Here is a 10,943-nt window from a genome sequence, read left to right as displayed (position 1 = left end):
TTTGTGTGCTAGCCTCATGGCACTCGTGAATGTATCAATAGTTCGCAAATGTGAAACATTATTGAACAAATACGTAAACCTTAAATTAGGATGAATGGAAAATAAAAAATAGAGCATTAGAGCACGAGCTAAGGCTATTAGGCTAGTCTTACATATTTGTTTGTTTTTAAAGTTTTTAAATGACATTTATACTTATCACACGGGGAATTCATCTATTAATCAGGATCTACAGGCTAACATTCAGACTCTATAGTCCTAATCTCCTAAGTTCAACATGATTTGGGACAGGGAGGCTGGGACTGACGATGCACCTTCCAATATAAATGAGAAACCAATTTTCTTTTTCTTTTTTTCCCACTTGGCCACGACAAAGTAAGATATTCATTTTTTACTGTCAAATATTTGCAATTCGGAACAGAATATATATATATATATATATATATATATTTATATATGCTACGTTAAACATTTGCAAACTTCCAAATTTCCAACCTGTTTCAAGTAATTAAATTTCATGAAAAGTTTCAATACTCTAATAAATAAAATGAGGCAAGAAATTTCAACGAAACATATGTAATTGAAGTTTGAAATGTGGGCAATTTTTTATTTTACTTTCTTGACAATCAATAATTATAATAGGGAAGAGAATTTGAATCTGAATATCTCAATTAGAAACACTAAGATATGTCAATTGAGTGACAAGACTCTTGGCCAAATTACTCTTGCTCTAAATTGAGTATAACACATGAATAATTCAGCCGAGTTTCCTTGCATGATGTGTCGAAACTTAAATAAGAAATATTGTGTAAATGTGAAACCAATTTTCCTAATCTATTTTTCTAACCCACCACGAAGACAGATATTCATTTCATAAATCCATATGCAAACTGAATAAATATTCATGTGGTGTTTACAGTCAACTAAAACGGTTTTGGAAACTACCATACAATTTGTACTACGCTGACCTTTCAAGTTTCAATCTTGACGGCGTATGAAATGTCATAGTACTCTCTCTATATATACATGCTAAGACTTCAACAACTAAAAGCAATAGAGAACGATTATCCAAAATAAAACAAGCAATAGAGAACGGGAAGCAAAATAAATGGCTAGAGATTTGGGTGTTCTTGCTGATGCGGGTATTCTGTTAGGGAGCACAAATGGCCTCCTTTTGTTGTGCATGATTATCATGTCACTCTCAATTATATCAATGGTCATATTTGTTTGTGGTGATAGTGGTCATGGTGGTGGTGGAGGTGGGGGTTGTGGTGGTATAGATGGAGGTGGAGGTGGGGGTTGTGGAGGTGGGGGTTGTGGTGGTGGAGGTTGTTGAGGAGGAGGAGGAGGAGGTTGCTGATAGAAAAATGAAGAATTCATTACTATTATTATAACAATGTTTCGTAGGATTTTCTTCTTTTTAAATAATTCATTTGTTATAACAAATGGAGAGTAGATATTTGTTTTATTGAAATGATAGAAGGAAGTGAAGATTTAAAGTTATAAACCTTGATTCAAATAAGATCAATTGATGTAATTGAATTTCAAGATTTTTTACATGTGTTTTCTATTTGCTATTGTGGTATAGCTAGAATTAAAAAAATAAATGATTGATGGGACTACATGACCCAATTTTGGGTCTTGCTTTATTAGTATATGTATAATCCTTTCTTCAGTTTTTCTCTTCTCAATTATTTAGGGGGCTTTTATGTCATATTTTTGTTTTAATGGGCCTTGTATGAGTTTATGCTTACAGCTAATAAAAAATACGTAAGATAAATTAATCAAGTTATGTCAATCATAACTATTCTTGCAAAATTCAGCTCAACAATTAATGAGAATTTAGCGTATGATTTGGCGTTTTCTCTTAAAAAAAATTGTGAAGTCTTATTTTTACCTAAAGCTACTAGTGCATGTTAAAATTAAATAGACTAAACCACGAGTGTTCAAAGTTGAATTCATGCCAAGCAATGAGTCGTGTAGAGCTACCACAAGTTGTTTAAGGCTGAGGTCATGCTAAGTTATGAATTATACAATATTTATTGTAAAATTGTTACGAAAATATTAAAATATTGTAGATATAATTTTTTTTTACTATTATAAAGAGTAACTTGAGTTAGTTTTATATATACTAACTCAATAAAGCTTGCCAATCCTCAATCTTTGCCGAGGTGTTCTGCTTGATGGATTTAAAATAGACCCAAGAGAATAAAGTGCCAACTTTCTCCATGTAATAGAAGCAGTGTAGGTAGATTGGAGAAAATTAGTACTATGAAGAAAATATCTTAGAGGCTGTTTGGCTTCAAAAATTTCATCACTCAATTTTCGTCACTCAATTTTCATAACTCATCACTCATCACTCATCACTCATAACTCATCACTCATCACTCATCACCCATCACTCTAAATACTACACCCGTTTGGCACCATCACTCAATTTCCATCATTCAATATTTTTCACACTATTTATGGGTCCCATGCCTGTCATTTGGTCAGGAAAAAAAACTGTTTTGTGGACCCCACAATTTTTTTCTGTTCTAATTTCCCCTCCTTAACCACTGATACTTTCCCAAAACACAGACCCGAACCCAGCTCCAACCACAATAACGAAAACAGCAACAGCAACAGCAGCATCAACAACAACAACAACAAAATGTGGCCAATCAGGAAAAAAAAAAAAAAAGAAAAAAAAGAAACCCAGAAACCCGAACCCAGTATATATATATATATATATATATATGCTACATTAAACATTTTCAAACTTCCAAATTTCCAACCTGTTTCAAGTAATTAAATTTCATGAGAAGTTTCAATGTGGGAAATTTTTTATTTTTGATAATCAATAATTATAACAGGGAAGAGAATTTGAATCTGAATATCTCAATTAGAAACACTAAGATATGTCAATTAAATGACAAGACTCTTGGCCAAATTACTCTTGCTCTAAATTGAGTATAACACACGAATAATTCAGCCAAGTTTCCTTGCATGATGTGTCAAGCTTAAATAAGAAATATTGTGTAAATGCGAAACCAATTTTCCTAATCTATTTTTCTAGCACACCACGAAGACAGATATTCATTTCATAAATCCGTATGCAAACTGAATAAATATTCATGTGGTGTGTACAGTCAAATAAAAAGGTTTTGGAAACTACCATACTATTTGTACGACGCTGACCTTTCAAGTTTCAATCTTGACGGCGTATGAAATGTTACGGTACTCTCTCTATATATACATGCTAAGATTTCAACAACTAAAAGCAATAGAGAACGATTATCCAAAATAAAACAAGCAATAGAGAACGGGAAGCAAAAAAAATGGCTAGAGATTTGGGTGTTCTTGCTGATGCGGGTATTCTGTTAGGGAGCACAAATGGCCTCCTTTTGTTGTGCATGATTATCATGTCACTCTCAATTATATCAATGGTCATATTTGTTTGTAGTGGTGGTGGTGGTGGTGGTGGTCGTCGTCATGGTGGTGGTGGTGCAGGTGTTGGAGGTGGAGGTGGAGGTTGTGGAGGTGGAGGTGGAGGTGGAGGTGGTGGTTGTGGAGGTGGAGGTGGAGGTGGTGGTTGTGGAGGTGGTGGTTGTGGTGGTGGTGGATGAGGTTGTTGATAGAAAAATGAAGAATTCATTACTATTATTATAACAATGTTTCGTAGGATTTTCTTCTTCTTTTTAAATAATTCAATTGTTATAACAAATGGAGAGTAGATATTTGTTTTATTGAAATAATAGAAGGAAGTGAAGATTTAAAGCTATAAACCTCAATTCAAATAAGATCAATTGATGTCATTGAATTACAAGATTTTTTACATGTGTTTTCTATTTGCTATTATGGTATAGCTAGCATATAAAAAAAAATGATTGATCGGACTACATGACCCAATTTTGGGTTTTGCTTTATTAGTATATGTATAATCTTTTCTTCAGTCTTTCTCTTCTCAATCATTTAGGGGGCTTTTATGTCATATTTGTGTTTTAATGAGCCTCGTATGAGTTTATGCTTACAACTAATAAAAAATGCATAAGATAAATTAATCATGTTATGTCAATCATAACTATTCCTACATAATTCAGCTCAACAATTAAAGAAAATTTAGCATATGATTTGGCGTTTTCTCTATAAAAAAAATTGTGAAGTCTTATTTTTACCTAAAGCTAGTAGTGCGTGTTAAAATTAAATAGACTAAACCACGAGTGTTCAAAGTTGAATTCATGCTAAGCAATGAGTCATGTAGAGCTACCACAAGTTGTTTAAGGCTGAGGTTGTGCTAAGTTGTGAATTATATAGATATTTATTTTGAAATTATTATGAAAATATTAAAATATTGTGGATATAACATTTCTTTTACTATTATAAATTTATAAAGAGTAATTTAGGTTAGTTTTATATATACTAACTCATATGTATACTATTAACATAAGTAGAAACTTTAGTTAGTACTTTGAAGAAAATACCTTAGATTTTGAGTAGTCGAGCATAGTATGAATGGATTGGGATTTTGTCAAATTCGCCTAGATTCCTGCAATTGTATAGCATAATAAAGAATATACCTCCAATTGAAAATGGTAGTATTAAATTTTTTTTTTTTTTAATAAAATTCACACCCAATTAGGAAAAGAAATGAATAAAAATCACATAAGCAGTGCCACGTGTGCAATAAATGGTCAAAAGACTGGATTCTAACATAGGTGTGCCATTGGCTCCTGCCCCTTGGCTTTGCCGGACGGTTGTGTTGTCAGCAAAAGAACCTAAACACGTTTCTTTGCCAAATTTACTCCCACTTTCTCTCTCTCTCTCTCTCTCACAAACACACAATCAAACACACGGCGTTCCCCCCATTCTTCAATGGCACAGATCGCATTAACTTCTACGGCAACCCTTGTTTCCTTCAAACGTATGCTTTCTATCTCTCTCACCCTCTTTTATTGCCACTGATTGCATAGAATTTCTTCTTCTTTTTTGATGAAATAGAATTTCCATTTACATACATGTATACCCAGATCGGTTTTCTCTTTAATTTTCAGAAAACTTAGAAATCCCAGAATTTTAACTCGAAAAATTTTAGGTATTCATCTATCTATGTCGTACTATTTTCACCCCAATGATGATTGTGCACGTTTTTTGTTATTAAAGCTATAATTGATTGAAGCTATGATTTTAGTGTATGATTAGAACTCCAAAAAAAAAATTGATTGAAGTTACCAACATAAGAAATAATGTTGCTTCAATCATAGTTTATGATCTTAATAAGTTGTAAAAAAAAAAAATTATGTTGATAGCATTGCTAAAAATATTTGTTTTTTATTTGCCACTAAAAGGCCCTGAAATACTTTTTTATGTACTAGGATTCCCTTAATTATTAATTCCTCAATTTATTTCTATAAATGCCCCCCCCCTAAAAAAAAAAAAAAAAAAAAAAAAGTTGATTGAAGCTATCAACATAAAAAATAATGTTGCTTCAATCATAGTTTATCACCTTAGTAAGTTTATCACCATTTATCACCCCGTGTATGGGGTGATAAATGGTTGCCATCATCTTCTACTTTCAAGGTGGTGTCCCCTAAGCTGTTCATGCATGCTGATCTACGGGTAAGTGAGCTGATTTCTCATGAACCTGTGGGTTGGAAAATGCAGGTTATAGACACCCTTTTTCTTTCCCATGAGGCAGACACTATCAAAAGCATTCCTTTAAGCACTCATCTACTGCCGGATAAGCGTAAATGGGCTGCGACAACTAATGGTTTATTTAGTGTTCGTAGTGCATACAGGCTAGCGATGGAGACTTCTCGAGCTGATAATGTTGGTTCCAGTTCTGATGGAGTGGACTTTGAAGTTTTTGGAAGCGCATTTGGAGGATACCAGTCCCTCATAAAATACGACATTTCACTTGGAGAGCATGTCGAGAGATCTTGCCCACGAAGATGAATTTGAAGCGGAGAAAGGTGCTGGACGTTGATAGCTGTGAGGAATGTAATGATGGATTGGAAAGCTCGGGTCACCTATTTTGGAGCTGCCAGAGAGCCAGACAGATTTGGCAATGCACTAAACTCGGGTTTGCTTTTGAACCGTCGGCCATCAACCCTTTCTTCGATCTGGTATGGCACCTGATGATGCTAGAGGAGTACGACGAAGACAAGGTGGCCACGGTGGTCACTATAGCATGGTCGATATGGGCAAATCGTAATGAAGTGCGCCATGGTGGGACAAAGAAGACAGGTGAGGCTTTGGTCAAATGGAGTGCGCAATACCTGGCAGAATATAGGAGTGCGAATGTTTCAACGGAACCAGCACCGAGAAGCCAAGATGTGAGACGGTCTCCTCCACCAACGGCAAGTTACAAAATGAACATGGATGGAGCGGTTTTCAAAACACAAAAATCAGCAGGAGTTGGAGTCATTATTCGAGATGAACAGGGCCAGGTTGTAGCAGCTCTAAGCCAGAAGATAAATGCACCCTTGGGAGCTTTGGAGGTGGAGGCGAAGGCAGTTGAGATAGCTCTCCAGTTTGCAATGGATGTTGGCGTCTATGAGTTCATTATGGAAGGGGATTCTTTGGTAGTTTATAATGCTCTGTGTGGTCACTCATCCCCACCATCCTCGGTGGCATCAGTCATTTCAGGTGCACTTGATTTTTGTGGGCTGTTTCGTCGGGTTGAATTTTCTCACATTCGTAGGCAGGGTAATAAACCAGCCCATTTATTGGCAAAACATGCTTTAGGCATTGTCGATTATGTAGCATCGATGGAAGAGACGCCTTGCTTCTTAATGCAAGCTTTTACCCATGATGTATCTATTTATATTTGAGTTGAAATAAAATTGCAGTCTTCCTATCAAAAAAAAAAATTATGTTGATAGCATTGCTAAAAATATTTGTTTTTTATTTGCCACTAAAAGGCCCTGAAATACTTTTTTATGTACTAGGATTCCCTTAATTATTAATTCCTCTATTTATTTCTATAAATGCCACACACAAAAACAAAAACAAAAACAAAAAACAAAACAAAACAAAACCCCCCATTTATTGATTAATTTTTTTCTTTTCTATTATGTTATATTGATCAATTTTGTTTCTTTTCTTTTTTATCTGTTTGGTTGCCGAGAAAATAGAGTGGAAAATGAGAATTATTGTGATTTCAGTTGTGGTTCTTGTATTTTGTGTTCCCAATTAGTTAAAAGTGGAGGCTTTTGTTTTTAGCTTTGCAATGGAGGTTTAGGGGTTTTTTGTATTTTGGGTTTAGGTTAGGTGAAGTGACTGTCTTTTTTGATGTGCTAGGTTTGTTTCATTCAGTTTCTACTATTTGTTTGGACGCTGAGAAAATACTGAAAAAGAAAATGTGGGTCTTTTTTTATTCACAAATAGTGAAACTGGAGGATTTGAGATTGTTTGTTTAGTATTGATTATTTTGTTACATATTTTCTCTGGTGGTAAAATTAGGGCCAGAGTTATGTTGTATTGATTTGTATATTGTTTGAATATTTGACTGGGTAATGGGTCAGGTCCAAGTCAAACCAGTACCCCAACACATCCCTGATCCAGATTGAGGGAGCAAACACCAAGGAGGAGGTTGGGTGGTACGCTGGCAAGCGTATGGCTTATATCTACAAGGCCAAAGTGAAGAAGAACGGAAGTCACTATCGCTGCATTTGGGGTAAGGTGGCTAGGCCTCATGGTAACAGCGATGTTGTTCGTGCCAAGTTCACGACCAATCTTCCACCAAAACCCATGGTAATGTGAAGAAGTTATTGTTGCTGAGATAGATAAAATGGTTCTGAATGAAGAGGTTTCTTAGTTATTGTTTCTTTTGGTTATTTTGCAGGGGGCTAGAGTTAGGGTTTTCACGTACCCCAGCAATATATGAGGTACTTAAAGCCCCTTTCATAACCTTAATTTCCCCCTTTTTGGATTGTTTTGTTTGATTGTAAATACTCTGTTGATAATACTATATTTGGGCTTCATATTGTAATTTTTGTTACAAATTCACTCGAGATAGTGGTTTAATGTGCAACTTAGTTGTGTGATATGTGATGTTAGTTATTTGGTTTTCTTGGGTTTATTTTTCAATTCTGTGTTTTAAATTAGCATAGGTTGCAGCAAAGACATGGCACCACTGTCATACAAATGTAGATGTAAATTGATTAGTAGATGTTTTAGTGATTGTATATTTGTATACTATCTGCTCCTCTAATGGATTTTAGGTTCAATATTTATATCTTTAGATGATGTTTAGATAGTCTTTCTGGTGTCTTAAGATCTGTTTACCAGTATAATTTCTCCCTACGGCCTTTCTTGTTGGTGTTTTAATGTTGTTGCCATGATTAAATGGTCATAAAGTGTTTTGAGTTATCTTCTCTTAATGATGGACACTTTGGAGTTTGCTGCTGCTCTCCTTATCCTTCTTATATTGTTTAGATTCTACCTATCTGTTGGTCTAATGGATAACCATATAGATAATGTTGATTCCCTCTTTCTAGCCCAGTGATTCTTAACTGTCGTTGTTTGTCATTTACTTGTCTGTTTGGTTTTTGAATAGCCATATGTGAAGTAACTGTGGGATAACACTCTTTTTTGGGTCTTGCTATTATTAACTGAATGATGAATGAGGAATATTGATCTTGTTCATCGTATACTGATCTGTGTGGCTTGAGAATATACCTTTTGTGGGCAAACTCTTAACGTTCTTGTGATCATCTGTTGTAACTTTGCATGCATAATTGGTAATTAGTTGATTTGAGAACTTGAATCTTTTACCCTGATCCTTAATTGCATCTTGTTCTCCTTTTGCAGCTCAGGTTGTGTAGATGCTGGATTTAGCTGGTGACAGAAGAATTATGTTTTTTATGAGCTAAATTTATGTCATGTGTTTTCGAGCTGAGTCATTTTTGTTTATTTAGGTTGGTGGATGGAACTTTGAATCTTTACTAATGTCATTGAGAAGTTTCTTCCTGTTTGTTTCTTGATACAAGTATTTGGATTATCAACATTTCATAGAAATGGATATTGAGCAAACTTAGTCTATGTAGTAATGTCTCTTATTCAGTGCAAGGTTATTTTTCCTATATGATTTTGGTATGGTACATTCTTTTACATTCTGACAATAGAGAAAAGTAAGGTCTTTGAAATTATAAATAGCTTCATTGGGATAGACGGAATAGGTATTTTCATGTTTGAGATACGTAATAATATTAATAGTCTTCATGGGGTTTGAGATGTAGTTCCAGCAACTCTTGTGGTAATTTGTACGCGTGCAGTGGTTGCAAATTGAGAGTAGCGAGCAGAGAGAAGAGATGGAGAAAACTGTTCTAAAACTGGTTGAAATGGTATGATTCTCAGTTTGGATGGTTGAACTAGTTGAGAGTAGTGAGTGGAGAAAACCGTTCTTAAACCAGGTTGAAGTTTGGATGGTTGAACTGATGGTTCCTAGTTTTGATTGCATTAGTATTTTCAGTTTTTAAGACGAATCGGATTGGATTTCTGCCCAAGTCTCGGGTTGAATCGGCGGGTTTTGGAATCCATTGAACAATAAATTCTGTCGTCAATTGAATTATGTGAAAATCAATCATCCATCTTCCCCCGAGCGAGCTTTGAAAAAGTTTCAATTGATTACCCTTTTTTTTTTATTTGATATTTCTCCGGTCCCTACGGCGCTCAAATGCTATTCTATTTAAAGGTACGCCGAGGTAACTACGTTAAATTCACAAAGGAACTCTTGCAGGCACCATTATCAGTAAAGATATGCTCAAAACTTCCAACAATACATGAAATTCTAAAAAGTTTAAGCAACAGGATCAATAAAATTATGGACAAAATTTAGCTACAAAATTAATTGTAACTTAGGACTACAACCTCACTTAATATTTTTTTATTGGAGGTGATTTTTGATATATTCACCATTTGATTATATCTTCTTTTTATATCTTTCATGTTTGCAAAATTTCTAGAAAATTAAAAATCAATAACTATATCATCAATAAATTGTTTAAATTGCAAATTTTCGTAGTTTAAAATTATGCATAAATTTTAAACTTATAGATCATATAGTAAATAATATCCGATTGAAATAAAATTTGACATGTATATTAAGAGCTTAAAGAACATGTAATTCAATGGTTAGATTTTCAAAATATGTTGTAATATAAGGTTGTAGCCTAAGGCTACAACCAATTTTATAGCTAAACTATGTCCTAAAATTACTCATTTACCTCTTTTATTTTTTTCCCTTTTTAATATTGAATTTTACGTTCTCTTTATATATATATATATATATATATTCTAATTTCCAAAAATGGCTTCAAGTTTTTAGCACCCAAAAATTTACATATAGTTTTTAAACAACTAATAACTATGTTTAACTAATAACTATCTTTTTCAGTTTCTTTGTACAAACTTTTGGATTGCCTCAACTTTTTGCTTACTTTCATTTCATCAGTATCTCCAATTTTTGAAAAGTTTGTTTCCTTTGAAATCTCTAGTCTTCTTCTCTATCTCTTTCTCAAATCTCTTTTCTAGTTTCTTTCCACGGTTCCTTTGATTTCCACAATTTTCTCATTTCATCACTTTTTTTTTTCAAAGAGGTATGTTTCCTTTTACATTTTTGGAATTATTATTTGTAGGTTGTGTTTTTCTTTTCATTTTTTTTTTCTAATATTACATTTCTTTAATGTCTTCTTCTCTATCTCTCTACCAAGTTCGCTTTCCATTTTCTTTCCACAACTTCTTTGATTTCCTCAAATTTTATCTCAATTCATCAATATCTCCCACCCAGGGCCAATTGAACAATAGATGTAATTGATGCAATCGCTTAAAGCTCCTAAATAAAAAAAAGGCCCCCACTTGTAAAAAAAAAATTATATATATAATATATTTATCTATATATTTTAATTACAAAAAAAAAAATTAAGTTCTTTTATTGGTCAATAAAATGCATTAAAAAGACCACA

The 10,943-nt window shown here is 33.8% G+C and overlaps 2 protein-coding genes across 4 annotated transcripts; both read left to right on the top strand.

Annotated features, from left to right (window-relative positions):
* The first annotated feature begins 1,049 nt into the window (after positions 1-1,049).
* On the top strand, positions 1,050-1,672 carry LOC111987654 (uncharacterized). Its single transcript, XM_024019379.2, has one exon. It carries the CDS (start codon positions 1,106-1,108, stop codon positions 1,331-1,333), a length of 228 nt encoding a protein of 75 aa, XP_023875147.1. The 5' UTR covers positions 1,050-1,105; the 3' UTR covers positions 1,334-1,672.
* A 3,747-nt stretch (positions 1,673-5,419) lies between these two features.
* On the top strand, positions 5,420-9,021 carry LOC111983043 (uncharacterized). Of its 3 annotated transcripts, none has more exons than XM_065779952.1 (4): positions 5,420-6,684; positions 7,503-7,731; positions 7,823-7,865; positions 8,796-9,021. In XM_065779952.1, exons 1-2 carry the CDS (start codon positions 5,928-5,930, stop codon positions 7,535-7,537), a joined length of 792 nt encoding a protein of 263 aa, XP_065636024.1. In that variant the 5' UTR covers positions 5,420-5,927; the 3' UTR covers positions 7,538-7,731; positions 7,823-7,865; positions 8,796-9,021. The 3 variants fall into 3 exon arrangements, with proteins under 3 accessions (XP_065636024.1, XP_065636023.1, XP_065636025.1); XM_065779951.1 differs by having other exon boundaries at positions 8,791-9,021; XM_065779953.1 differs by having other exon boundaries at positions 5,421-6,624; positions 8,791-9,021.
* Positions 9,022-10,943: the final 1,922 nt, after the last annotated feature.

This window comes from Quercus suber, unplaced genomic scaffold (genome assembly GCF_002906115.3).
Source record: "Quercus suber isolate HL8 unplaced genomic scaffold, Cork oak 2.0 scaffold_221, whole genome shotgun sequence".
NCBI lineage: Eukaryota > Viridiplantae > Streptophyta > Magnoliopsida > Fagales > Fagaceae > Quercus > Quercus suber.
This window is presented reverse-complemented; position numbering and strand designations above follow the sequence as displayed.